Genomic DNA, 27,384 nt, shown 5'->3' with positions numbered 1-27,384 from the left:
TCAAGGAGTGACACAAGAACCAAGGGCATTGGAGCTAAGATCAGATACTGCTGAAATTAGCACCAGCTGACGACACACTCAGAACTGATGATGAGCAGAAACAGAGGAGGTCTGAACACAGATCAAATCCCTTTAAAAAAAGGAGGATATTTGCAGCAAATTGTCAGACTTTCAAGGTACTGATCCTTTCACATCTGACCACATCAAAAAGCTGCCACTGAAACTCTGCCAGATTGATGTCTGAACAGAACAGACACCCTCCACTCCTTGGACACAATAAGCAGCACACGCCGAGGGCTGACCCCGACACACCTGGGGCTTATCTCAACTGTGTGTTCACAGACCGACTTCATGTTTGGTTCATTAACTTCCTACCCCCTGTTCTACCTTGTTTGCTGTGTAACTTGTCTTGTGCTTTGTTTTGTGTGACGAGTAAGAAGCCGAGTTAAATGAGTAGTAAAATGTTACTGAGTTTGGAATCCCGAAACTGCTTAGGTCAACCTTGCTTTACAATTGAATAAAACTGAACATTGTGGAAAGACACAATTCATGTGTGTGCCTTCATAGCATGTTCGTGACAACAACATAATACTTTGATATTTATGTATATTGAGAAATGATCACTGCAATAAGTCAAGGTAAAATCTGCCACCATATATAGTTACAAAATTCTTTTTCGTATGATGAGAACTTTTAAGATCTACTTTCTTAGCAACTTTCAAGTATGCAATACAGTGTTATTTGCTATTGTCACCATAGTGTATATTATATCAGCATATTATTAAAGAAGTACTTTAATTTTTGCAGAAAGGATGAAATCTTCCATATGTGATGGTGGAAAACATCTCTTTTGGGGAAAAATACAGAATCTTGCCTCACACTATACTCACAAATATATGCTCGGTAGATTAATACTACAACATAGTATTCAAAATGTAATCAAAGTATGGATAATAATCAGTAGACTGTAATAAAATAGTAATAAAATGCAAAACTAAATAAGATAGAGGTAGAGATAGAAAATATTTTAGTAATTTTACAGTGTACAAAACCCACCCAAGGAACACAAAATCTCTAATGCCTTAAGGGAAAGGAAAGGCAGGTTCATATCACATCAACGATAATGAACTTGATTGGCCATGGGGTGACCAGGTTGAACATAATTGTTGGATGTGTTTGTGAGGGTATTTCCAGATAAGATAAGCATTTGGATCAGTAGATTCAGTAAAGTAAATTGCCCTCCCCCATGTGAGTGGGCATCATCCAAATCACTAGAGGTGTAAATAGAACAAAAGTAGGAGGTGGGGGTGGGTGGGGAGTTTGACTCTCTTTTTCTCACTGCTTGCATTAACATCTCATCTCATCTTCTGCCTTCAGACTGGATGCACACCTTTGACTCCTCTGGTTCCCAGCTTGGGAAGCCAAACTAAATTCTCCCACCAGCTTTCCTGGGTCTCCAGCTTGTAAATGGCAGATCACAAGACTCAACAGCCTCCATATTTGCTTAAGTCAATTCATTTCCTTTTGTATATATATTATCCTATTGGTTCTGTTTTTCTGGAGAGCCCTGACTTATACACCACTCAACCAGAGGCTCCATTCCTCAGCCTTTCTTATATGTAGAGGTACTCTGGTAATTAAATTCTGGCCAATCAGATATGAATAAGCACAACATTGACAATTCTAGGTATACCTCTAAAGAGAAGTTGCTCACTCTTCACTTCCTCTGTCCCCTTCTCTGTCACCTGTGAGTCATATCTAACATGATGGATAAGAACTAGTTCCTCTGGTATAAGAGAGAAAAGCACTCAGATGGATGGCAGACCAACAAAATAGATGATATCTGGGTCTCTGAAAGCTGTCTTGGGGAGAGGCATCTGACCCTCCTGGAATTTCTGCATGAGACAAAAATATACTTTTCATCTGGTTTAAGCCAGTGTTCATAAGTTCCAGTTTGGGAAGGTAAAAAGATACTCCAACTATACAGCAGCAAAGGTACATGTACTGAACATGTGACACCACTGATATGTGAAAACATACCATTATAGACACTTTTTATCAGAATTCAAATACAAGTTCATAGTCAAAAGCCACAAATCAACATTCTGATATCTCCAAAATTCTGATAAAGATACATAAGCAAAGCAACATTCAGCCCCATTGCATTTTCTTTTTCACTAACCTCCAAAGTAAGAGCCATCTGTCAGCTTCATTTCCTTACTGGATTTTGTGATGACACCAGCAACACCATGTTGAATGAAATACATTTTTTTACCCACAGCTCCTTCTCGTATGATATAATCTCCAGGTTGAAACACCTCAAATCTCAACTTGCTCAGCATGGCAGTCACAAAATTGGGATCCGCATTAGCAAACAGTGGCATTGTAGCCACTAGCTTCCGACAGTTGAAGTTGACTATCTCCTAAAGATGGCAAGGGCAAACAAATATGAAGAGAAATATTAATCATATCAGGAAGAAAACCACATGCTTAAGTTAAAATCTACATATAACATAATATTGCGATTTTAGTTTAGAACCAAAGACACATAAATTCTAATAATCTGCATATCTCTTAAAAGCAAGAAATTATGTTTTATTTATGTGTAGAAATTCTGTATTCCCAGCATCTAGTGCAGTATAGGCATATATTAAACACTCAGTAAATGTGAATTAAATACATATGCCATACCTCTTATAATTTCCAATTCATTTACTATGTATAAAATTAGAACTTAAATGTGGAAGAGTTTTGGTTTCCCTTTTATCTTGTATGAAGAAAAGAAGCCACAATACCTCCTATTAGCTATAATATTACTGCTTCTGTGCTCCATTGTGTTGAACAATCTAGCTTGCACCTACTGACCAGAATTCTGAAACAAAGGCCCAGCTGCCAGACAACAGCATTTTGATGTTTTTTTCTTCATGTTATTTACATTAAAGTAAGGACGATGTGGGTGTGCAGAGAAAGGTTATACAAAGAAGACTCCAATCTAACTATACTTTATAATTATAAATTCAATCTGTTTCTGAGTTAGATCAGACGATCACTGTTTCTAAAGCCTCTTGGGTTTCCACTGGAAGTCTTAGAGTGGAGGGGCCATATTTTCTTTTTCCTGAATTGTTTGTTTGTTTTATGTCTGGAACCAGGCCAGTTCTAAACTATAGTTACACATTTGATTTCATTCTGTAGATCTGGTCCAGATTAGACATAGTAGTATCTCTTTGGGCCAAAATAGAGATATGGGACCAAAGTTTTTTTTTTTTTTAAGATTTTATTTATTGGAAAGAGAGAGAAAGAGAGAGAGAGTGCACAGGCAGGAGGAGAGGTAGATGGGGAAACAGATTCCTGGTTGAGCAGGGAGCCCAATGTGAGGCTCGATCCCAGCACCCTGAGATCATGGTCTGAGCTGAAGGCAGATGCTTAACCGACTGAGCCACCCAGGAGCCCCTGGGACCAACCATTTTTTTATCTTGCAAGTTAGATGTGTTAAGAGATAAATAGTAGGAATTAAATTTTACCACAATGCCATTTCTCAAAAATCTCTTTTCCAATGAGCCCCAAAGGAAAAGGGTGAACCCTGAATTTGTGATCTCTTTTAATAGACATAGATACTGAAGTAAACCCTCCTAAGACGTGAGAAGAAAAAAAAAATTGAAGGTATTAACAAAGGCTGAGACCTGAATTCTTGCTTTGAGAAAATATGTTATACAAACTAAAGGATTCTAAGACTGAGGGGAAAAAAAAAAAGTTTCAATCTTGCTTCATGAAATGAATGACCTGACCTTATCCCGGAATATGTAGGGAAATTCTAGCTGATATAGGGAGGACAAAATTTGGGGTACAAGATTGAAAAGAAAGTATTTCATCTTTAACAGTATTATCTTGTCAGTTGTGCAGAGCAAAGAAGAGTCTCTAGTGGTGGGGCTACATGGAGGATGGTAAAATATCTAAAAATCAGCTATAATAAGCAAAAAGTGAACACAGCAAAAAAACAAGAGAAAGATGTTACATGTGATATCTACTGTAGCATCACCCAATCCCAAATAATGCTCACCTGACTCCATGGGTGGCTGTACTGAGGACAACTTGTGGTTAATTTTAACTGGTGCTGAAGAGCCGTGGTGGGAGTTGGGACTATAGTAAGTTTCAGCTCATAGTAAGTGCTCAGTAAAATGCATGCAGGTATGGAAGATGGAAGGAAGGAGGGAAGGGAAAAAAAAACAGGGAAAAAGGAGGGAATGAAAGAAGGGAGATGGAGCTTCAGTTGTGGAAAAGAGTGCCTACAAAGACTAATTTTGTTCCCATTGGGAGATATTTACTTAAAACTCTTAGAAAGCTCTCTCAAGCAAACAGCTTGAGAAACAAGTCTCAAAAATATGTATGTAATATGAATAAAAATATGTTTTTTATCATTCAAAATACTTTGATACAAAAACTTCATAAAGATAAATGGTGAACCACTCAAGGTACTCAAGGTAACCTTATGAGTTGAAAGAAGACACACAGAGGTCATTAAAAGGACCAGATTGATTATTTGAGAGTTAATGATTTCACATGTAAAATGACATTGAATACTGTGGAGGAAAATGAACGTAAGTCAGGTTACAGAGAAAATAAGAATTTTCAAACAAAAATAATACAATAGGGAATTCTTTTATCTGTGTTCTTAGATTTAAACTACACAAATTTTTCTCTTCATTTTTCTCTCACCATTTATTTTAGAAAATAATTGGAAATATATTTTATAAACAATTTAACTGTTCTTTATTTATATGAATAGCTCTTCTTCTATTACACATTGCATATTCAGGTACACCTATTGTAACTGTCTTGATTATAACACCATGGGGATAATTTCATATTATCGTTATGGCTTAAAGGAATCCATTAAATTTTCTCTCCCTCTCTGTGGAACTTTTACCCCCAATGTGACAACTATCAGATTGAACTATAAAAAGCATTTGATAAGAAAAAATGTAATTAGACAGAAAGTTATTTGCATTTAAAAGTCCTCTCTGCCCGCAAAATTGGCTTGCTTTAAGCTTAATAGAAACAATCATGTGAGTCTAGAAATGAAGCAAAACTTTTAAAAGCTCTTCTCCATCAATCACATTTCTTTATAGCACATTTTCGTAAAGAACATATTTAATTAAGTTATTAATATCTCTCCATATGTAAAACAAGACTTTTAAAGCTCCGCCTCCATCAATCACAGTTCCTTATAGCACATTGACTTAAGTAAGACACACAGTTATTAATATCTCTAATTTCCATCCCGATTTTTTATGGCAGTTGTTACAATGTGCCATTTTAGCAATATGTCTGGCCTGAATTAGGAGTAGTGACCATATCCATTAAATTGAGGAATGCTCCATTTCTAAGGGTATCAGACATGGCCCTGACCTTAATAAGGTACTCCAAATTACCAAGCTTACTGCCAACACTTAAAAAAATGAAATTACTTCTTCCTGGAGCATCCCGTAGTAACAGAAAGTATAGAAATGCTAACAAACAAACACAAACATAAAAAAAAAAAAAAATCCCGTAATGATGAGTGTATTTCAAAGAGGGTCAAATGAAAGAGCTACCAATAACTAAAGCTTTAACAATTGGCAAAACAAGGTAAACAATGTAGTATTAGATTGATTCCAGAGTATAAACTAAGTAATCATGAGATCATATTTACATAATATAATTAAACAATTGAGTAAATTAAGAAGTAGGGGAAAATAGACAAATCTGTTTAAATTCCAAATAAACTTTTATCTATTAAATAAAAGCATAATTAATGCACGCAACACACAACTATAAAGAACCCTGCATTTGATCTTACTTTGACGTGTAATTTTATTTCAGATATGAAAGTCTTTCCTTTTCAGTGGTCCTTCATTTTGTTTTCCTAACATATAGCAGAATTATTTATGTTCATTGTTTAGTCACAGACTAGAGGTCATTTTTTCAAGTGTCATACAGAATAAAGTGCACTAATCTTAAGTGAATTTTTCAAATGCACACCATATCCTCTTTATCTATTCATTTGTCAATAGTTGGGCTTCTTCTATACTCTGGCTATTGCAAATAATGCTGCTATAAACACTAGGATGCATGTATCCCTTTGAATTTGTGTTTTTGCATTCTTTGGGTAAATACCCAGTAGAGCAACTGCTGGATGGTAAGGCAGTTCTGTTTTTAACTTTTTGAGGGGCCTCTGTACTGTTTTCCACAGTGGATGCACCATCACTGATTTCTCTTGAATATTTATTTACCTTATATTGGAACTGCTGGATGATAAAGTAAGCTATATTTAATTTTAGTAGATAGTACCAAAAGTTTTCTAAAATGATTGTATTATTTTTTTCACATACAAACAATATATAAGTTCCAGTTATCCTACATCCATAGTAAAATTTGATGTTATCACTCTTTAATTTTAGCCATTAGTAGGTATGCAGACATATATTATTGTCTACAAAATCTTTCTCATTGTAATTTTATCTTACTTTTTCCCAGTGATTACTGTTGTTAGGCACATCTTTATAGGATGACTGATCAGATGAATATCCTGTTTGGTGAGATGCCCTGTCAAGGTTTCCCCATTTTTTTTTTTTTTTTTTTTTGTGTTGTTGGAGTCCTTTTTATAGTCTTGACGTGAGTTCTTTGTTGGGATATATATTCTAAACATCTTCTCCCCATCTGTGACCTGCCTTTTCACTCTCAGGGTTATCTTTTATTTATTTATTTATTTTTTGGTTTAACTTTATATATACAGAGTTTGGTTTAAAAATATATATATACATACATATATATATGTATATATATTTAAATATGGTTTAAATATAATTTAACTATGGTTTAAATGTATATTATATATATATAGAGAGAGAGAGAGAGAGCGTACTTCACAAAGGATTTTTTAAAAGATTTTATTTGTTGGACAGAGAGATCAAGAGCGAGCACAAGAAGCAGGGGGAGCAGCAGGCAGAGGGAGAGGGAAATTAGACTCCTGATGAGCTGGGAGCCCAATTCAGGACTCAATCCCAGGATTCTGGGATCATGACCTGAACTGAAGGCAGATGCTCAACTGTCTGAGTCACCCAGATGCCCCTGGCTGCACAAAGGATTTTTTATTAATTTTTTAAAGATTATTTATTTGAGAGAGAGAGAGAGAGAGAGAGAGAGAGAGACGAGCTGGTAGGAGCAGAGGGACAAGCAGACGCCTTGCTGAGCACAGAGCCCAATGGGGCTCGATCTCAGGACCCTGAGATCATGATCTAGCCAAAGGCAGACATCTAACCAACTGAGCCACCCAGGCAACCCACAAAGGATTTATTTTACACATAAATCAGTACTTAGGAATCATGCAAACTCTGAGACCCTGGGAAAGCTTAAGCAATATTTTTTATTATTATTTTAAAAATAGTAATATTTTAAGGCAACCTGAAGCACTGAAATTCTTTACTGATAATTTAAGTATCACTGTGGAAAGTTCCATTTTGTGAAACATTTAGTTCTCCTCTATTCTGCGTTATTTTATTCTACACAAGATAGTTCTAAAATGTTTTAGGCATGTAGCTATAAATATAATTACCATCATTATAATAATGAATCATAGAGTATCTTAACAAAACAGAGCTGCTGTTACATTGCTAAATTCCTACACCCAACACACACTATATTTTTAGACTTTGCAGAACACACAAGACCTTCCTTCTAAGAACTTATGTTAGATGTCCAATGGCATCCAGCCTTTCGACTTCTATATTAACTTCAAACATAAGGAAATAAATATAGTCAAATATATATCAGTTGATACTTTATCACCTAGAACATCCTGTAAAAGAGTGCTGGTGATGTTGCCCATCCCTGCCCCTCTCAAGTTCAGTAGCCTGGACTAGTGAGAATTAGAGTAAGTGAATGTGTTAGAGTTTTGTCTTTTTCTTTTTTTTTAAGGCAGGGATAATTTTAAGAACGAACATAATAAAAATAAAAGAATATTATCCTACACTTTAAGTATTACTACCTCATTTTAAAGAAGATACTGAATAATCTGCCAAAGAGCACATGCTTGCAAGAGGAATAGCCATGGCTTTCTGGGCAACCCAGCTCTCTAACTTAGGTTTTGGGTGGATTCTAAGAATCCATCTTGCTTTTGCACATATCTGGAATTACCACAAACCCTAAAGATTTTGGTGGTAATCATAAATTTGTTCTTTTGAAATTTACACATTTTGAAAGTTCAACATGAATATTTGTTAATTGGGGGGTAGTAAACTGATGGCTATGAACTTGGCTGTTTTTATTTTACAGCAATTATTTTTAAAAATCTAAATCAATGCCTTTATTTCTTGGAAAATAAAAGAAACTATTCAGGATTATTCCATGGATCCTTGCCCTCATCATGGATTTCATGTAGACAGCATCAATTAAAAAAAAAAAAAAAGTCTTCAATGACCTGCCAAAGATGATGTTCTCTTCCCTGTTACTCTTCGTAGGAAGATGATAATCTTGTGGACATATTTATGGTATTTTTTACTAAAATACCAGGCTCAAATTCTGATTTAAAGAATCTGGAGCTACATCTCCAAGGGTTATGGCTCAAAATCTCTACTTTTAATAACACACTCAAAGTTATAAGCAGTCAGGTTTGGAAACCATGCTTCCTAAAATAAATATCTAAAAGTTTACATCTAGTTGAGGGAAGAAGATGTATATGTATATATTCAGTATAAAATGGTTCTAAGTAGTAAAATAAATATAGGTTAGCCTCCTCTCTCTTTCTCTGTGTGTGTGCACACACATGTCCAATCCCTGATTCCAAAACTAAATGGCTCTGTGCCCATACAAAAGTGACTCAGATTCTTCTAATCTTAATCTTCTCATCTGTAAAATGGAGATAACACTAGAAATTCTATCATAGATTATGATAATTAGCACACGTAAAGCATTTAATGAAACTCACTCAACATTACCTGTTTTTTACCACTATAACTTAAAGGTATACTAAAAAACAATATTGGTTAAGATCAAATGAATTGTGCAGACCATATATAGCCTATACTTTCAAAGAAGCAAATGCTTTAAACAAGTGCTTAATTTAGTAAAAGAATATTGAGTCAGGTTAAAAAAAAAAAGTTGAGTTGGGGATTATTTATTAAAAATCAAAGTTAAGGTGAGTGTAGAGATTCCAAAGAAGAAAGTGATGAGATATTCTTAGGGCAGAGTCAATGAAATTCCCTTTTTGGTTAAAGTCAAGGAATAAAATAAAGGATTCTTACAATAAAGCTGCTCTATTGATATAATAAATTTGGAGGGTGAACTGTACATACACATTCCATTTTTTTTTTTAAGAAGGAAACACATGAGGCAATTTAAAACCAATTTTCCTCAGCATCTCCAACTGGCTTATATTGATCTGGTGGTTTGCCTTCTAAATTGCAAGATGATTGACAGCATGTGTAAGAAAACTGTCCCATACAGGCATACCTTAATGTTTAAAAATGTCCTTAATATTTATCCAAACATTGACTAACAAGTTATGTACACTTCAATTTCTTAAACTGAAAGCATTTCCCTTGATTTCTATGTCTTATTAGGGAATATTTAAGATAATCTATTTCTAAAAAAAAAAGAAAAGAAAAGAAAGATAATGTATTTCTCTAGTTGAGATAATCTGTCTTATTTTTTACAATTTATTATTTTTTTAAGATTTATTTATTTATGGAGACACAGAGAGAGAGAGAGAGAGAGGGAGAGGTAGACACAGGCAGGCTTCATGCAGGGAGCCTGAGGTAGGACTTGATCCCAGGTCTCCAGGATCATGCCCTGGACTGAAGGTGGCGCTAAACCGCTGAGCCACCAGGGCTGCCCTGTCTTATTTCTTAAAAGAAACCTTTAATTGCAACTCCTAACTAATTTGAATATCAAAAACTATGTAATAAACTACAAAGCTAAGGAATATTTGCCTTTAACATGTATTTTGGGAAAGTTAAAGGGTTTAGAAATAGAAAACGGAGGATTGCTGAATTAATATAGAATGCCTCAATTTTAGTGTACTGTAGTTTTCCGTTTCATTAAAGAAGAAATTAATCAAGTATTTTTGTATTAGCAAAGAGGTGCATTTGAAAAAATCTCAGAAAGAAATGAATATACACACATCTCAAAATATATAAAAGAAAGAAATCTCTGTATTCTCATCACCTTAATAAGTCTTTTAATATGTTTATGTGTTCCCTTAAGACAATTTTTATGCACCTTAATATACTTTTAATCATAATATGCATTCAGTATTTGTTTCTCTTTTTCCTCATTTTTATAATATAAAACATTTCCCATTTTGAGACATGGTCCTCATTGCTATTTTTTTTAAATGGCCACAGGATATTTCATATTGTATTAGTCATAGTTATATTAAGAAAAGTCCAAAAGAGGTACAGAGAAGTAGTCTGCAATGGCCTCTTTAATACTGACATTTTTTTGTTTACTTGTTTTGAAATCCAGCTCTATCATTAGTTGCTAGATTAATAGTCCCTTCAGATTATGTTAAAGGTAATTATCCTAAGATCTCTGCATATACAAATGGCCAATTATGATGAAGTGGCTTAAATGAAATCTGACTGCTTGTGAAGGGTAGATCAGAACAAGACATATTTTTGGATGGACAAATTCAAACATTTTGATGTCTGTTGTTTCAGTTCTCATATGCATCTAATTTGGTTTTGAGGCATTAAATCACATTTAAGCCTTACAATATGAATGCAAATGAAGTTTGAAATTAATTTAGTCTTAGCATCGTCCCATTGATTTGCCTTCCTAGAACATGGAGACATATTGCTCCATTAGATACCAGGCAGAATGATAGCAAGTGACAGAAAATTCTCTTAACTTTCATTTAAATCTGATTACGATTATGAAGCAAAGAAAAAGAGGTAGAAACAGACCAAACAAACTAAATCAAGGAGTTGTGTATATTAACAACATACGTGTTCACTGGAGACTTTGTATCCCAGCCCTGCTGTGTGGTATTCTAGGCTGAAGCCCTGTAAAAATTTGTATAAACTCCAATAGAATGCAGCTCCAGTGGCCTGCAAGCTATAAGCACGATGTAAGAATAATTTGCATCATAAGCCTATCTGACTTGGTAAACACAGACTGATGTGAACAGCAAAAAAAGCAGACAGATGTCCAGAAATATGCTGAACTAAAAAATATTATTAAAACAGAACCAGCAGATAATAGTGTGAAATAGAAGACAATCCTGAGAGGTGTTTGGAGAATATGATAAGACCCTATGTTTGAGAATTTAAAATACAATCCACATAAATTCACTTTTATTGTTAACAGTGATTTTATCATTAACAGTGATAGAAATAATCCGTGTATGATAGTATATGAACATGTACAAAGGACATGAGGAAATCAGGCCAGGCCCTAAAACCAGGCAGGCATCCTAAAATGCATTAAATATTCATTTATATGTTAACATTAGTTAAACTTGCAGGGAGCACTGCATGTGTTGGCAAGTGTTATGGGCTTAACATAATGCATATGCTGAAATCCTAATTCCCAGTACCTCGGAATGTGACCCTATTTGGAAAGAGGGTCTTTACAGAAGAAATCAAGTTAAAATGAATTCATTAGGGTGGGCTTCAATCCAGCCTTCCTGGTGTCCTTATGAGGAGAGGAAACAGATACTGGAGATACGTTAGCACAGAAAACAAAACAAAACAAAACAAAACAAAACATGAGAGGTCATTGGAGGAAGGCTTACTCTTTCTTGTAAGCCGAAAAGAGAGGTCTCAGAAGACTCCAAATCTGCTGACACCTTATCTCAAACTTGTAGCTTGCAGAAGAGTGAAAAAATACATCTCTGTTGTTTGAGCTACACAGTCTGTTGTATTTTGTTAGGGCAGCCCTAGCAAACAAATAGAACAAGTTAGGCTGGTAAAGTGTGGCAGGAAGAAGGAAGCTGCCCCCTTCTAATTATCTGCCAAGACACAGGGGAACCCTGGCTCCCAAAGTGAGGGAGTGGCAGCAGCAAGATATATTCATGATCCAGTGAGGGTCACTCTGAAGTGACATGGAACACAACCCAGACCCTTCAACAGCTCTGAGTTCTGGCAGGTGGAAGTGGCTCTAAAGATCCAAACCAGGGATACAAGATTGGGTGCTATTTTATAAGATTAATTTTGAAAATTTTCATTATATATATATATATATATATAAAACAATTTTATAGTATCAACCATTCCTAAGTGTGCAGTCCACACGTATGTTCACAATGCTGTTTGACCACCACCACATCTAACTCTTCCATCATTCTCAACAAAAACTCTGGAAACCATTAAACAATAATCCTCCCTTCCCTCTCCTCTCATTCCCCAGTGACTTCTGTTTAATTTCTGTTGCTATGAATTTGTCTATTTCAGGAACCTCATATAAGTGGAATTATATAAAAGTTGCATGGAACTAATTTTTGAAGTCCTAGAAACAAACAATGCCACTAGGGAAAGCTTGGTGGGTGGTCGGGAGGGAAGTAATGAACGATGTTTGAAAAAATCAAGGAAAAGGCCCAGTTGGTCTGGCTCTCCCTCATTATAATAACACATTTATTTTCTCCACTCCTCTTCCTTGATATCCCTTCCACATCCTGACCAGCACTTGCTGGTCTTTTTACTAACAGCTATTCTAACAGATGGGAAGTGAGATCTCATTGTGGCTTTAATTTGCATTTCCCTGATGATTAATGATGTTGAGCACCCTTCCACATAGCTGTTGGGCATTTGAATATCTTCTTTGGAAAAAAAAAAAAAAGTCTCTCCACATACTTTGCCTATTTTTTAATTGGACTACTTATTTTCTTGCTATTGAGTTGAATCCCTTATATCTTTTGGATATTAACCTCTTATCGGATGTGTGGTCTGCAATATTTCCTCCCATTCCATAGGTTCTTTCACTTTGCTGATTGTGTCTCTCACTGTGCAGAAGCTTTTTAGTTTCATGTAGTCCCACTTATTTATGTTTTATGTTTGCTTTTGTCACTTGTGCTGTAGGTGTCACATCCAAAAAAAAATCACTGCCAAGATCAACATCAAGAAGCTTTTTTCCTGTATTTTCCTCTAGGAGTTTTATGACTTCAGGTTGTACATGTAAGTCTTCAATCCATTTAGAATTTCAGTATGTAGTGTCAGCTTTCCTCTGGCAATTAACTCTACGTGAACTTTTTACATTTCTTGTATTTTTAGTAATGTACTTTAATTTTTTTTTTCACAGCTTATTTTTTCCCATGTATTTATATCTTGTCTCTCCACAAGCATATGGTAAGCACTTTGAGACTAAAGCCATATTTTATAATTTACCTTCCCATCATTCCTGGATCAATGTTTCGCACACATCAAAAAAATTGATAAATGTTTGTCTATTTGTTTTCTAGATGCTAACTTTGCAAGGGAAAATACACACATAGAGAAAGAAAAAAACTCAATTTCTTTGTTAAGCAATGTGACCAAGACCAGGCCAGTTAAAGTTTTTCTAGTCTTTTGTTACTGTGCCTGTTACATGAATATCTGATAACTTATAAGATCCTTGTATAACTTTAGAATTCTATGATTCTAGCCTGTTTTAGGTAATCTTAACTAAACACATTTTAGAGGGTTTTTAAAAATCAACAAGTATATATTTTAAAAATGATTCAGAATTGCCCAAAGTAAATATGCATGCAAATTATGCTTTCTTCTCTAACAGTCTATTCAACAAATTAAAGGTCAGAAGGACAGTATGATACTCTCAGCCCGATTCATGTTCTGTGAAAATGAAATATACTGACGTCCTATATTCTACTGGGACACATGATCTGTACCTATTTTCAGCCCATGGCTCTTCACACTCCATTGTTTAAAAATAGATCAGTTCTGAACTTTGGAGACAGGCTCAGAAGGGCATTAACCTCTTCCTTGACAGTTAAGTTTGCCATTTTGCTCTAATCGAATAAGTATAAATCTGATCATGTTAAAAATAGACCTCTTTACTTTGTACACATTCCAACAGGCTCTCAGTAAGCAGAGGGGGATAGTTCACGGAGTTTTTCTAATTGGATTTTTAGTTTTAAATACACTGCCTGCTTTTGCTAAAGCTTTCATAGGTCTCATGATCCTAACATTTTAATGCCAAATTTTGATGCTAAGACATTGTCTCCAGAAAGCTGGCTGTTAAAATGAAGTAAGATCTTATCAGCAGATTGTTTGAATATATTCCAGAAAGAAGGAGACATATGATAAGGTTGGATTTGTTGTCTCTCCTATGTGTGGCCTAACACTCTCTGTCTGACCCGCTCATGGCACTTACATGCAGTTATAATTAATTATTTAAATTTTTGTCTCTCACTAAGCTGCAAGAGCCACAAGAGCTGGGACTTAATCAGAGTCTTCATTGAATCTTAGAAATATCAAAAATTAAATTTTACTGTGCACGTTAGTGTGTGCCAATGCATTTCTATTTTTTTATATTTTTTGCTCATTTAATCTTTATAACAACTCTACATGGTAGTTATTACCACCATCATCCACATTAAAAAATGAGGAAAATGAAATACATACAAGTTACTAAATGGTCGGTCCCAAGCACACATACAGTAAGTTGTGGGACTGGATTTATGCATCTATTTTTATTTATTTATTTATTTATTTATTTGTTTGTTTGTTTATTTATTTATTTATTTATTGGGACTGGATTTAAATGTGGCTGACAGAACCAGGGCCGCACTCTTAACCATGATTCTGCAAAGCCCCTCCATAGCAGCTTCTAATTCATTGTTGTACAACTGAAAGGATATAAATGACTATTAATGGCACTGAGAGTATCATAAAATGAATTTAAACTGAATAGTTTAAAACAATAAAACTGGATACTTCTGAGCAGCTATGGGAAAATAGGAGCATACTATAAGTGAATGGAAGAAGAAAGAAAAGTTATTTCTAGGCAGAGCAAGGAAAATAACAACTGGAGTATGGAAAGGTTTTTAGAGATTAATTTGGGTTTTGCAGACTCAAAATTTTGACTTGATACAGCCACAGAGGAATAAAGATTGAAAATTGTAGATAATGAAAACATACAGCATAAAATAAGAGCTTTAATTTACAGTGCCAAGTTTCTGAGAACCATCTTCAAGATTTTTCTCAGAATATTATAATTGTTCTGGTCCAAGTATTTTAGTTCATAGTGAAATGACAGGTTTTTAAGATGATTTTACAATTACTTCTCAAAATGCTGACAATTCTAATGGGGCCAGAGCTCATGAAACAAAAGGCTAGTTTCCCTATCCAAACTGAAATAGTGAGCCACCTCACTATTTGGTAGACAATTCAGGGTCACAGATGAAGCTGTGTGTCCACACTTGGGTTAGGCCTGGACACTGGTTCCACTCTAGAATTGTCTGGGAAGACTTGGTATGGAATATAAAAGATGTATTGTCTATTCCATTGATGTTACTGTATTATAGAAATTGGACAGAATATCTATTTACCTTCTATAATGGTACTCTATTGAAATATCTCCTTTTCTGGGGCACCTGGGTGGCTCAGTCAGTTAAGTGTCTGCCTTTGGCTCAGGTCGTGATCTCAGGGAACCTGCTTCTCCCTCTCCTTCCCTTTTGTAGTCTCTCTTACTTGCTCTCTCTCTCAAATAAATACATAAAATCTTAAAAAATAAATCTCTTCTTCTCTCACCCTGATTGTACTAAATCAGTAATGTAAATGTCTAAAAAAAAAAAAAAAAGTCTGAAAAGAAAAACAACCACAAGTAAAATAGGACATTTTGGCTTATAGTAATAAAAAAAAAAATCACAGAGGAATCTAAAGGTGTCAGCATCCTTCTGTTACACATGAGAAACCACATTTTTCACAATATAATTGAAAGTGATATTAGGAAAATTCTATGGCCAGAGTACTTCATAGTTCTGGGCATCACTTTTTATCTACACAAATACCACTGTTTTATTGATAAAATGCTCTCTTTGAGTTCAAATCAATGATTCCTTGAGATGATTTGTGAAGTGTGAGATACAAACTCTCTGTACTTATTTATCCAATAAGTAATCATTAAGTATATACTAAGGACTGAAGTTATGGTGGAAATCAAGAAAGACAAAGTTCTTGTCTTCTTGGATCCAAGACAACACAGTGTACACAACAAAAAGGCTTATGGAATGGAGAAAAGAGTTCAAGAGAACTAATTTAGGTAAACTTCTCAGGAAGGCCTCTTTGAGAAGGTGCCTTTTTTAGAGAAACAGGAACAATAAGAATGAATCAGATATTTGTTGAAGGCATATCAGCAATTTGTCCCCAACATAAGAAAAGATTAATGTATGTACTATAAACCTAATTTATGCCACAGAAATAGAAATGGAAGAGTGCATTCAATGTAGTGTCTTTATAGTATCTACTAATAGAATTAATTTGCATATGGACTGTATGAGATTCTTGTAAGAGCTTTCAAAGGTCATGCAAGTGAAATTCCTTCTGCCATTTTACGTCTTTGGGAGTCTTCATATTAAAAAGTATTCAGACACATTGAAAAAAAAAGCTGGGATATAAATGGATAAAGTATAATATGGGCTTAATTTATTATGAATCTAGAGTAATATTCACATTCCTTAACATTGCATTTTATATTTTTAAACAATAGATCTTTTTCATATGTTTTTTGAGAGTCTGAAGATTTGACTTACCTTTCAGTTCTGTATATTCCTAAGTACCCAGACCTGTGTCAGCAGAAATCACTGCTCTTTAGTATACAGGAACATCTCAAATTAGGCTACATATTTTCATAAAAATAGGTCTTCTACACAATGAAGTATTTTAAATTAAAAGTCTTGTTGCAATAAAAATGGTGGTTGACTCAAAATTGAACATATGATTAGCAATTATATATGGCATGTGTGTGTGTGTATACCATGCACATCTTATATTTTTACCTTTACTCACAAAATACATATCAAATAATCCACCTTCTGCATGTTGAGTATTCTACGTTCACTTGTTTGGCATTTATGGTATCAGTCATTCAATGTCTTCTCTGCACCAGGTACTTTCTAGATACACTAGATACTTTCTAGATACTTTCTAGCAGCACAACACTGACCAAAATATGCCTTTGCCAAGTTGATGCCTTAACTTCTAAGTTAAAAAGATTTCTTGGGATCTACCACTATGACTTTACTACAGTAAGTACATAATACTCCAATTTAATAGGGAGCAAGATATATTTCTTGTTTTTATTGAACTTTTCTTCAGAAAATATCTGGCTTTTTTAGGTTCAAGCTTCATTTAAATAATGACTCCTGTTATCTCTCTATGTATTTTCTTTCTTTCTTATTCTACTTATCTTGTTACCCTTCTAATAATGTCTTGTTAACTTGATATAATATTAAGTGTAGGCTTTTGCATGATTCTGATGCCAGACGAGCAAAGGCTGAAATGCAAGGAACAAATAGAGAACATTGTTTTCACCTTCTAAGGTGTTAAGTGTCTGAGCATTTAATGATTCCACTTACAAAATCTTTAACTTTATTAAGTAGTCACAACTCTTACTCTGTTTTTCATTCATAATTCTGTTAAAGGCCATTCACTCAGTAAATACTTACTGAGTTCCTACTATAACCTGTGAATAAAAATATAAAGATCAAAGCATAGTCTCTAGCCTCAAGAAGCTCATAGTCTTAAAAGAGATAAACAATAAACTGACAAATGGTAAATACAACGTGAGAGGCAGAGTGGTCAGGGAAAATTTATGAAGAAGTTCATGTGTGTTAAGAGTGCTTAACGGGAAGTGGAATATAAGCTGAACAGAGAGGCGTGAAGACGGAGTAGCATGAGGAAAAGCAATGAGGCAATGAACGGCACTCTTCTTTTCCCCAGAAAATTATGAACAATTCCCTGTTGATGAAGTATTAATGAAAAAAAAACTAAAGATGAAGGCAGGGCATGGAGCATCTCATATGACATGTCAAGTAAGTTGGACTTTTTCTTGCAGGAGATGAGAGAGTATGATCAGGTTCTAGGAAGAGAGTAGAATTGTCAAACTTGTGTTTTATACTAATCAATATGGTGGCTGTGTGATGGTATGCGTTCAAGCAAACTCCCCACTCACAGGTGGGGAGACAAGTTGGGAGTGCACTTCAGATGCTGAATTACAAGATGCTGAGACTGAATTATGGTATTTGAAAATATGATGAAAAACATTGGTCATAATTTAGTGACTGAAGAGTTGTAGGAATTAAGGAAATCGTACATATGGTTTCATTTGGCTGTGGATAGGTGTAGGGGTAAAACTGAAAACTGCACTTTTTTTCTATTGAAGATCAGAGTAAATTAATGTGTGGCAAGAGGAAGGGTAGTTAATAAAATACACATGATTAAAAAAATGTTCTTGGTAACCTGATTTTATACTACACTGCGTTTTCAGCACAGAGGAATGCTTCTCATTTAAGCATGCAATTTTAGGGCTTTACACTCACTTTTCTCCTGGCTTTCTGTATTCCCTCAATGACATTTTATGCAGGAATCATAACATTTCCCTGTTTCTTTGAAATATATCCTTAGTTATATAGTGTCTTCCTGTCTTTTGATAGTCTTAATCTCTGATACTATCTCTTGGATTACCTTTGTCTCCATGTTATGGGCTCTCCCATCCTGCCTTTGAACCCCTTTAACCCCTTGAGAACCCAGCCTGGTTCCAGCTCCTCATCCTCTGCCTTTCAATGAAGGGGATTTGGAATTTTTTTAAATTAATTAATTAATTAGTTAATTAATGTATTTATTTATTTATTATTTTATTTTTTTAGAAAAAGAGAGAGTAGAGGAAGGAGAGAGAGAGAGAATCTTATGCAGGCTCCACACCCCCACAGAGCCCAACACAGGGCTCGGTCTCACAACCCTGAGATCATGACCTGAGCCAAGGTGAAGAGTTCCATGCTTAGTGGACTGAGCCACCCAGGCACCCTAGGGGATTTGAGTTTAAAACAAATTCTATAATCCAACAAAGAGATAAAGCAAAGCATATTGATAGATATTTTTTAAAATTATTCATTATTTTATTTAAAAAAATACAACAAAAATGAAGTATGAATTGTGTTTCCCAAAGTCAAAAAGAATTATGACATTGTTATTTGAGTTATTTGTAAAGAGAATAATTTTGTAGAGAAGATTTTTGATTCCTATATTGACAAACTTTTAACTGGTAGTTTAAGGCTCAAAAAATTTTTCCAATAACTTTTAAAACATGTAGAATCTTAGGAATGGTTATAAATGGTAAGGACATTAGTTGCAATGAAAATATTTATTCAACATTTAATATATGCTACATGTACTAGGAATTTCAAAAAAAATTAAACTATAAATAAGCCTTTGCTTTTAAGAAACTTTCAAGACAAAAGAGGAGAAGACAAATAAGAAACACTAATGATAGCATAGACAGAATGGATAAGGGGAACACAAGAGTTGTGGACTCTGCTCATTAGGGGTCAGAGAAAAGAGAAATGAAACCTAGCCTGGAAAAGAAAAGCAAAAGTGATAAATAAAGAAATATTATTTGAACTAGGTTTTGCTAACAGATGACAGACATTTCTGAAAAACATATGATGTAAGGTGAGAAATTATAATTGATTTTTGCAAAACAGCAAGTTGCACAGTTTGGCTGTAGGCCACTTTGGAACATGTAGAGCAGCAGGGAGGATAGAGCTGGAAAGTTAGCCAGGATCAGAGCACAGAAGGGCTGGAATATGAGCCTCGGGAGGCTAAATCTGATTTAACTTTGTATGTAAAGAGTGAAAGTTACTGAGTAGAGAAATGAGTAGCTTGTATTAAAAAAAAAAAAAAAAATCTGGCAGCCATGTTTTAAATGGTAGTTAGAGAAAACAGCCCAGAGGCTGGAAGACAAACTAAAGAGACAGTTCCAATTGTCCATGTGAGAGGACTAAGGTCCGGGCAACAGCAGTGGGAAGGGAAACAAGGGCACAGGTGTGGGATGTACTGCTGCAGTGAATTGATTGCATTTGGTGATTGGACAGGAAAAACAGAAAAAGATTCAAAAAAACAAAAAAGGACTACAATTTTACATTCAAAATGACTTGAGAGAATGACTAAAACATTTGCTGAGAGACTTCAAAAGAAAAATGGTTTAGTAATGGAAGATAATGACTATTATATAGCTTACTACATACACACACACACACACACATATATAGGGTTAGGGGAAAATCATGTAGATTTTAAGAAAACAGCATATCAGCAAGAACTTAGAGCTCAAAATTTATAGAATTAAGGTGCAAGAAAAAAGATAAATAAAAAAAAAACCAAATTCAGAAATGAAAGCCAACGGCTTAGTTATGGTTCAGGGTCAAGGAAACCCAAAAAAGAGATTCAGGATGTGTGTTTTGTTAACAGCTTAAAAAGTACCAATACGAGCTGACAGATAAAGGTTTTTTGATGAGTAACAGGTCACTGATAACTTTCCAGGAAATGATTTTGCTAAAGAAGTGGGGATCAAACCACAATGTAATGATTACACAGAAATCTTTTGAGAAGGTTGGTAGTAAAAGAAAGAAGGGAAAAGCACTGTAAGAAATACAATCAAGCCAAAATTCTTTTTGTCTAGGATGTTTGATCAAAACATTCTCCTGGGCAGAGAGAAGAATTCTAGGGAGGGGTGATTACCAAAGTTGAAGTGTTTTAATGAGGAAATAGGAGGAAACGAATTACTTGAACAAGTCAGGTTAGTCTGTAATCAGGGCCTAAGGAATAAACAGGTGAAATGAACATGGGAGGAGAAATCAAAAAGAAGATACAGAAACAGTTTAGTAAATATGAGAGACAGAGTGGAAGATGTAGACACTGAGGCCACATGAAGGACTCATAACTAGGGATTCAGAGGATAAAACTGTTCTGACAATCATAGTTAGAAGAACAATTTTCCAGTACTTTTTTTCAATAATTTCAATAAGTCTGTATACAGGAGAACATATGGGAGAATAAAGGCAAAAAATATGTATCAAATATGTATCAACATTTATTCTGTGTAGTGTCATAACATGGACTTGAAGATTTGCCACAACAACAACAACAACAACAACAACAACAACAACAAAAAAAAGCCATGACCATATACCATGGGGATCAAGGACTACAAATCTTACCTCTCTCAGAGGATCATTGAGTTCATTGAGAATGTTTTCTTCATCAAAGATTTTGCCTTGGTATCTGTGTTCATAGTAATCATGTATCTTCTGACGCATATCAGCTGGTAACTTATGGAATGACATGTATTGTTCCACTTGTTTGTACTGTGAGGAAAGGAAAAAGGGAATTAGAAAACATTGTTAGACTGTATGAGGAATCATCATGTTACTTGGTTGTGCCAAATTCAGTGACATTTGAATAACAAATGAAAAGAAAAAAATCCTTTGAGAGGAAGGAAACAATGTACAAGGATATAATGTATTTACTCTGCCTCACAAACTCTGGGAGGAATTTCTTTAGGGAAACATTTCCTGTAAAGAACTGAGATGAGGAGGGGCATGAAAGCAGTTCAGAATGAATTAAGAGTGTCACCCCAGAAAAGCCAGTGATGGGACAAGAAAAAAAAATGTGAGGTTATTTTTTTGGAATATTTTTGTTTAGCTCTGTTATAAAAGAAGTATGAAGTTGAGGTTTGGCCCCTCATCTGGATACAGAATCTCCTAAATTTGGGTAGAAAAAAAACGTTTTATCTTAGACCTTACAGCAAAAGGTCAGACCTAATTAAAATTTGAATTTAGTGACAGAGAGCTTGGCAGCTGTCTCCAAGTCTTATACTCAAGCAACACAGATGCCCTATAAAGTATATGTCACTCTTTAATTTAGGACTTAAGAGAGTATCAGGGTGAGACTAGATCCATGTAATTTTATATCTAAAACTTAACAGATGTTAAAATCACTTAACCGAGTAGTTCTTAAACTTGATTGTTTATAAAACTTGGGGTGAGGTTGGCATTTGGGAATGCAGATTTTCAGACTTAACTCCTGAGGTTGATTCCCTTGATGTATCTACTTTTGTGAATTTAGACACACACACATATACACACTTTGAAAATAAATTCCTAGTATTCAAAAAGGCACGTAGAAATTAACTGGGAACTTATTAGAAGAGTTTCAGGCTTTACTCCAGACCTATGAAATCAGAGTCTACATGTTAAAAAAAGATCGTCGGATGACCCATACACATTTAAGTTTGAGAAATATTTCCTTGATGCTGCAAATGCAGGTGGTCATGAGTGTATACTTTGAAAAAATTAATTAGAGCCCCCCCAAATGAGTTTCATTGTACAGATGATAAAACTGAATACAAATTAAAAAGTAGGCACCAGAATTGGATAAACATACTGGAATAAGATTCTTCTCTTAAACAAAACACATTTGATGTGTTTTGGAGAACACATGGAAATTTATTTTCTCACATCTTTTCCTGATAACTTAGCTTTTACTAGAAGATAGAGGTCCCCAATTCCTTGTCTGTAATTAGCAAAGCTGTAATTAGTACTCAATAGCACATATATCTAACCAGAAACAGCAACCTATGACATTTCTTCATTTTTTTTTTTTTTTTTGTACATACCTTCCTTTCACAGAACATTCTTATTTTTAAGATATTCCCTTTTGGAGATTAGTATCCTTAAAGGAAATACAACTTTGTCATGAGACTTCCTTTATTCGGTCACCAGACTGTCCCCCAAGTATTTAAAGCCTGCAGGCCTAAATATATCTCTCTCTGAAGCAACTTGATTATGATTTAAGGATTTTAAATTTAGGCACCAATGCTGTCACTGTCGTTGTGTATAAGTGGCTTCTAGCATGTACTTGAGAAAGATTGGTTAGTTCTTCCTGAAGAACTCGAATCTGTATGCCTACCTAATCTTGGTAACCCACTTCTAGAGACCTGGGTAACTGTCTGCTTGATCCCTCATGCAGCTGGTCTGAAAGTAAGAAGTTTCAGTGACCTCTAAGAGACTGTTGTGTAGGATAAAGTTGATTTGCACCTGGGTTGAAAAGCTCTACCTTTATTTCTAGAGACACCTGTGCATCTGATTTTTACTCTTAGCCAAAAAAAGAGGGCAGTGGGATATTAGATGTATTGTTTAGGGTCTGAGCCTCCACCCAGACCTAAACCCTAAGTTTAACATTTGCACTAATGATTTGCAACCAGTCTATCTGGTTTGACTATTTTGACTTATTTAAAGAGCTACTGAGAACTTTGTTTTTGAGCTCCTGAAGCCAATCCAAGGCTCTTGCACACATTTTGGTGGCTCAAGTCAGAAACTCTGCATGTTCCACATGCCTAAAGATGAAGCCCATCATGCTGGGGAAAGGCTCTTGGGTCTTTGATGCATGTCTGCATCCTCTTTCTCCAAAGCACTGTATCCTTTGCTTTTAAACAAAAGCCTCATATGAGTAAAGTCTTGTGAATCCTGTTAAACATTCAAACTTGGGAAAACAATAAAACAGCTTAAGAGCACAGGACTGCCTCAGTTTTAATACTTACTGCATTGATGACAGTTCTAGACAAATAAAGGACTCAACTTGTTTCAGGATCAGTAGGGGTCAAGTAATCTCTGTTTATTTTTCTCAAAAAATTGCTTGCCCAAACACTGCTTGGATTGGTGAGTATCTTTAAAATTAACCAGGATACTAGATTTCTCTGCCCTTTGCATGCATTTCTGTGGGTGTGGGAGACAGCATTACAAGTTAGTAGTATTTCAGTTCATTTTTATGAGATCTATGGCTATGTGCAAAGGCCTATTCATCTAGAGAAACAAGAAATCTGCTCAGTATCTATCTTGAATTAGAAAACTAATCCTTAATTAGCTAAATACAAATGTTACATATAAAGTTATTTTTATGGAAAGTCAGAATTGGTTGAATCTAGTTATTTTTCCTCATACAAATCATTTAATCCCTTTAGACTTTAGTTTATTAGACTACAGTAAGAAACTACTACACCAAATGAATTTCTTTGCTCTTTCAGACTGAAGTTCTATGAATATTTTTCACTTAAACATACAGTTGAATTTGATTTTTGAACCTATATTATATATTTCAAACATTAATCAATTTATAATAATTATTGATCTAACAAATATTAGCTGATTGCTGTCTGCCAATGGTTTTCAAGGTGCAGTCAGGATGCATATAAACCACCAGTATCACTGGAGAGCTTGTTAGAAATGCACATTTGAAGTTTTCACCCCAGACCTACAGAATCAGAAACTCTGAATTACAAATTCTAGCAGTCTGTGTTTTAACAAGCCTACCCTACACTAATGCCAAGTTTTGTGTTATCTTAGGACATAAGGAAGCAATTTGAGTGAGTATAGGGGACAGAAAGGAACTTCAGTTTTAATAAGTCAAGCTTACGATGTCCAGGGCACATTCTAATGCTTATATGTAGGTCAGGCACTTAGAAGAGAAAAAAATACACAAAGTCAATGACTAAGCGATCACCAAGGGAGAATGTGTCAAATAGATTAAAAAAAAAAAAAAAAAAGTGGAACCTACATTTTAAAAGCAGATGAATCATGGAAATTGATCAAGTTAAGGGAACTGAGATTAACTAGCCAGATGGGACAGAACCAAAAAAACTCAACTCAGCCAAGAAGGACCAAGTTTCAAGGGGCAATGTAGGGGTACAGGGTACTCAAAAGGAGCATATTATAAGAAAAGAGGTACTGTACCATAACCAGTGAGTTTGGGAATTAGATAATTATCTTTGTTAGAATATAATACTTATTGAAAATAGGAGCTATTTCTTTTTGTCTGTTTCCCTCATACCTAACAAGACTTGCAAAATTGAATGAAAATGTGACCTGCCTATGATGTGAAGAATAAAAATAATAAGTTACTCATTGAAAAAGACACCTAGAGGTAGGCGGATAATGGAATCAATGAGGTATTGGAAGTTACATATAAGATGACAAATTCAAAAAAGAAAGATAAAATGGAAAAGTTTCTGTTAATTGCAGTACTACACTATATGCGAAAGATGATTGATACTCAAAATAGTCACTGAGGAAGGGACTTTTGAAAAACAAAGTTGCAAATATAATTTTTTTCTTGAATATATAAAATCAGCAGTTCATCCCATCAGATCTAAAGAGACTATGATGATCTTAGGTGATGATCAGGTGATGATCTTAGGGTAGTAACAGCAAGACCCACACCTGGCACTGTGCTCAGTGCCCTCCCCTGCTCCTCCCTCTCTCTAAAATAAATAAATAAATCTTTAAAAATATTAAAGAGACTATAACATCATTGCCATTTAAAATTCTAATGAAATTTTATTTTCAAAATTTTCTGTGCAATTAAAATATACATAAAGGGAATGGCACAAACATGATACTAAAAATGTCGTTTAATACATATAATGAAGACAACATTCCATTATTAAACTCACTCACTTTTCCCATGTTACCACTTTCAAAAGGTATTTTGTCTATATTGCTAAGTAATACACTTGTTTCTTTTTCTTAAGTGGGTTAATTATGGCAACATTTATTGACTTTTCACCATGGAAAAGTAGTGTTAGCCACTAACAGCCACCCCTATTTTCTCACTTTCTCTCTCATTCTGCAGTTGTGTCCCTAGTGTTAATTCTTCCTTTGATTTCCTTTGCAACTTTACATATTTATATCTCTATAGCTTGTTCAGAGAACTCTAGACAAATTTACCAAATGAAATGTAACAAACTTATTCTTTCATTTCTACTTTTTAACTTTTGTCATCTTTACTTTTACAATATATAGGTGGATTATAATTTTGTACTGCAATTGAACCTATCAAACCATACAGTGTTTGCATTACTCTACTGTTTACCACAATGTCAAGTACAGCATTTGATGGCATTTCCTTTGGTTATGTGGATTTTTAATGATTTTTATTTTTTTGCACAAGAAATTTTCTTCCAGCATCCCTATCCTAGCTGATATCCAGTAGGATTTCCCTTTATAATATCCCTGTTTGAGTTCCCTATTTTCAGAGCCTATGTTTCTCTTTTGGTTTATTTATTCATATTGTGGGAGTCAATCCCCAAGTAAACCACTAAGGAATACTAAATGAGATATAAGTTTCTTGAATCTTTTCTTGTCTGAAAATGTTTCTTAAACTCAGCTGATAACCTGACTACATATAGAATTCTTGGGTTGAAATTCTCTACTTGGATCTTGAGCCTTTGCATTTGATCCTTTATGCTGGATATGATCTATGTTTCTTATTATTTATTTCATATATCTAGTCTGCATTTTCCCTTACATTTATGTATATTCTTTACATTTTCTCTACATTCTCCTACATTTCTCTTACATTCTTAAATATTTCCTGAAATTCATAGAGATAATTTTAATTTCAAATATCTTCTCTTTTTCTTTCATCTTTTATTTCCATTATTTTATTGTATTCATTTTAGAGAAATACTACTAATACATGAGTTTTAAAGAAAAAACAATTGTAAGGCATACTTTCATCCCTGAAATGTTTGGGACGTCTAAATAGAGGTAAGCTTAAGTGTCCACTGGATTTAGCTTTAGTAAAGGCTTTGGTGATTTTGCTTTAAATGGTTTCATTGGAGTATGTATAGAAATGTCAGGATTAGGGGTTATTACAAATAGATTGCAATAACTTGAGAGTGAGTGGAAGTAAGAAATGGAAGTGAAAACATCAAGTATAACTCTCTCTCTCTCTGACCCTTTTTGGTTAGGATGGGAAAGCCAGAATCATAGCATGGTAAATGTAAGAAATTCAAATAAATTTAAAATAGAAGTTTTAATCACATTTGTATTATTTTTATATCTATGATTTATACCCTTATCAGGAAACGGAATCACCTTATTTTAGATCCACTACAACTTCATCCCAATTGTCAAGACTACCAGATCATGTAAATTCGAGTGCCAGAAGTTTCAGTAATTTTCCATTTCCCTGTATCACCATTTCTAACATTCTAGTCAAAGTAACAATCTCTCCTTTAAACTCATTCCAAACTTTCTAACTACATTATCTGTATCTATATGTCCCTGTCTGACTGCAACTCTTATTCTTTTCCATAATCCAGGCAGAAATCTTTTTAAAATGCCAACTTTATTGTCACTCCTTTCCCTTAAGCCTTTTAATGGCTTCCTGTTGCTTTCGAGATGAAGTTCTGACTTCCTAGCCTATCTGACCTTTTCCTGCTCTACAATATACATTTTCCCTTTGTTCACTATGCCCTAGTATATTAAATTTCTTTAATATTATTATTTTTTTTCTCTTTTACTTATCAGAGAGAGAGAGAGAGAGAGAGAGAGAAAGGCAGAGACATAGGCAGAGG

At 34.6% G+C, this 27,384-nt stretch overlaps 1 protein-coding gene across 1 annotated transcript in view; it reads right to left on the bottom strand.

The window, feature by feature from the left end:
* The window catches only part of HCN1 (hyperpolarization activated cyclic nucleotide gated potassium channel 1), a 386,229-nt gene that overhangs the window by 44,535 nt on the left and 314,310 nt on the right, over positions 1-27,384 (bottom strand). The window contains exons 5-6 of the mRNA XM_077896021.1: positions 21,188-21,334; positions 2,183-2,423 (exon numbers count right to left, since the gene is read on the bottom strand). Coding sequence (XP_077752147.1) covers positions 2,183-2,423; positions 21,188-21,334 — 388 coding nt within the window. The remainder of the gene's footprint in view (positions 1-2,182; positions 2,424-21,187; positions 21,335-27,384) is intronic.

Source organism: Canis aureus, chromosome 4, assembly GCF_053574225.1.
Source record: "Canis aureus isolate CA01 chromosome 4, VMU_Caureus_v.1.0, whole genome shotgun sequence".
Lineage (NCBI taxonomy): Eukaryota > Metazoa > Chordata > Mammalia > Carnivora > Canidae > Canis > Canis aureus.
This window is presented reverse-complemented; position numbering and strand designations above follow the sequence as displayed.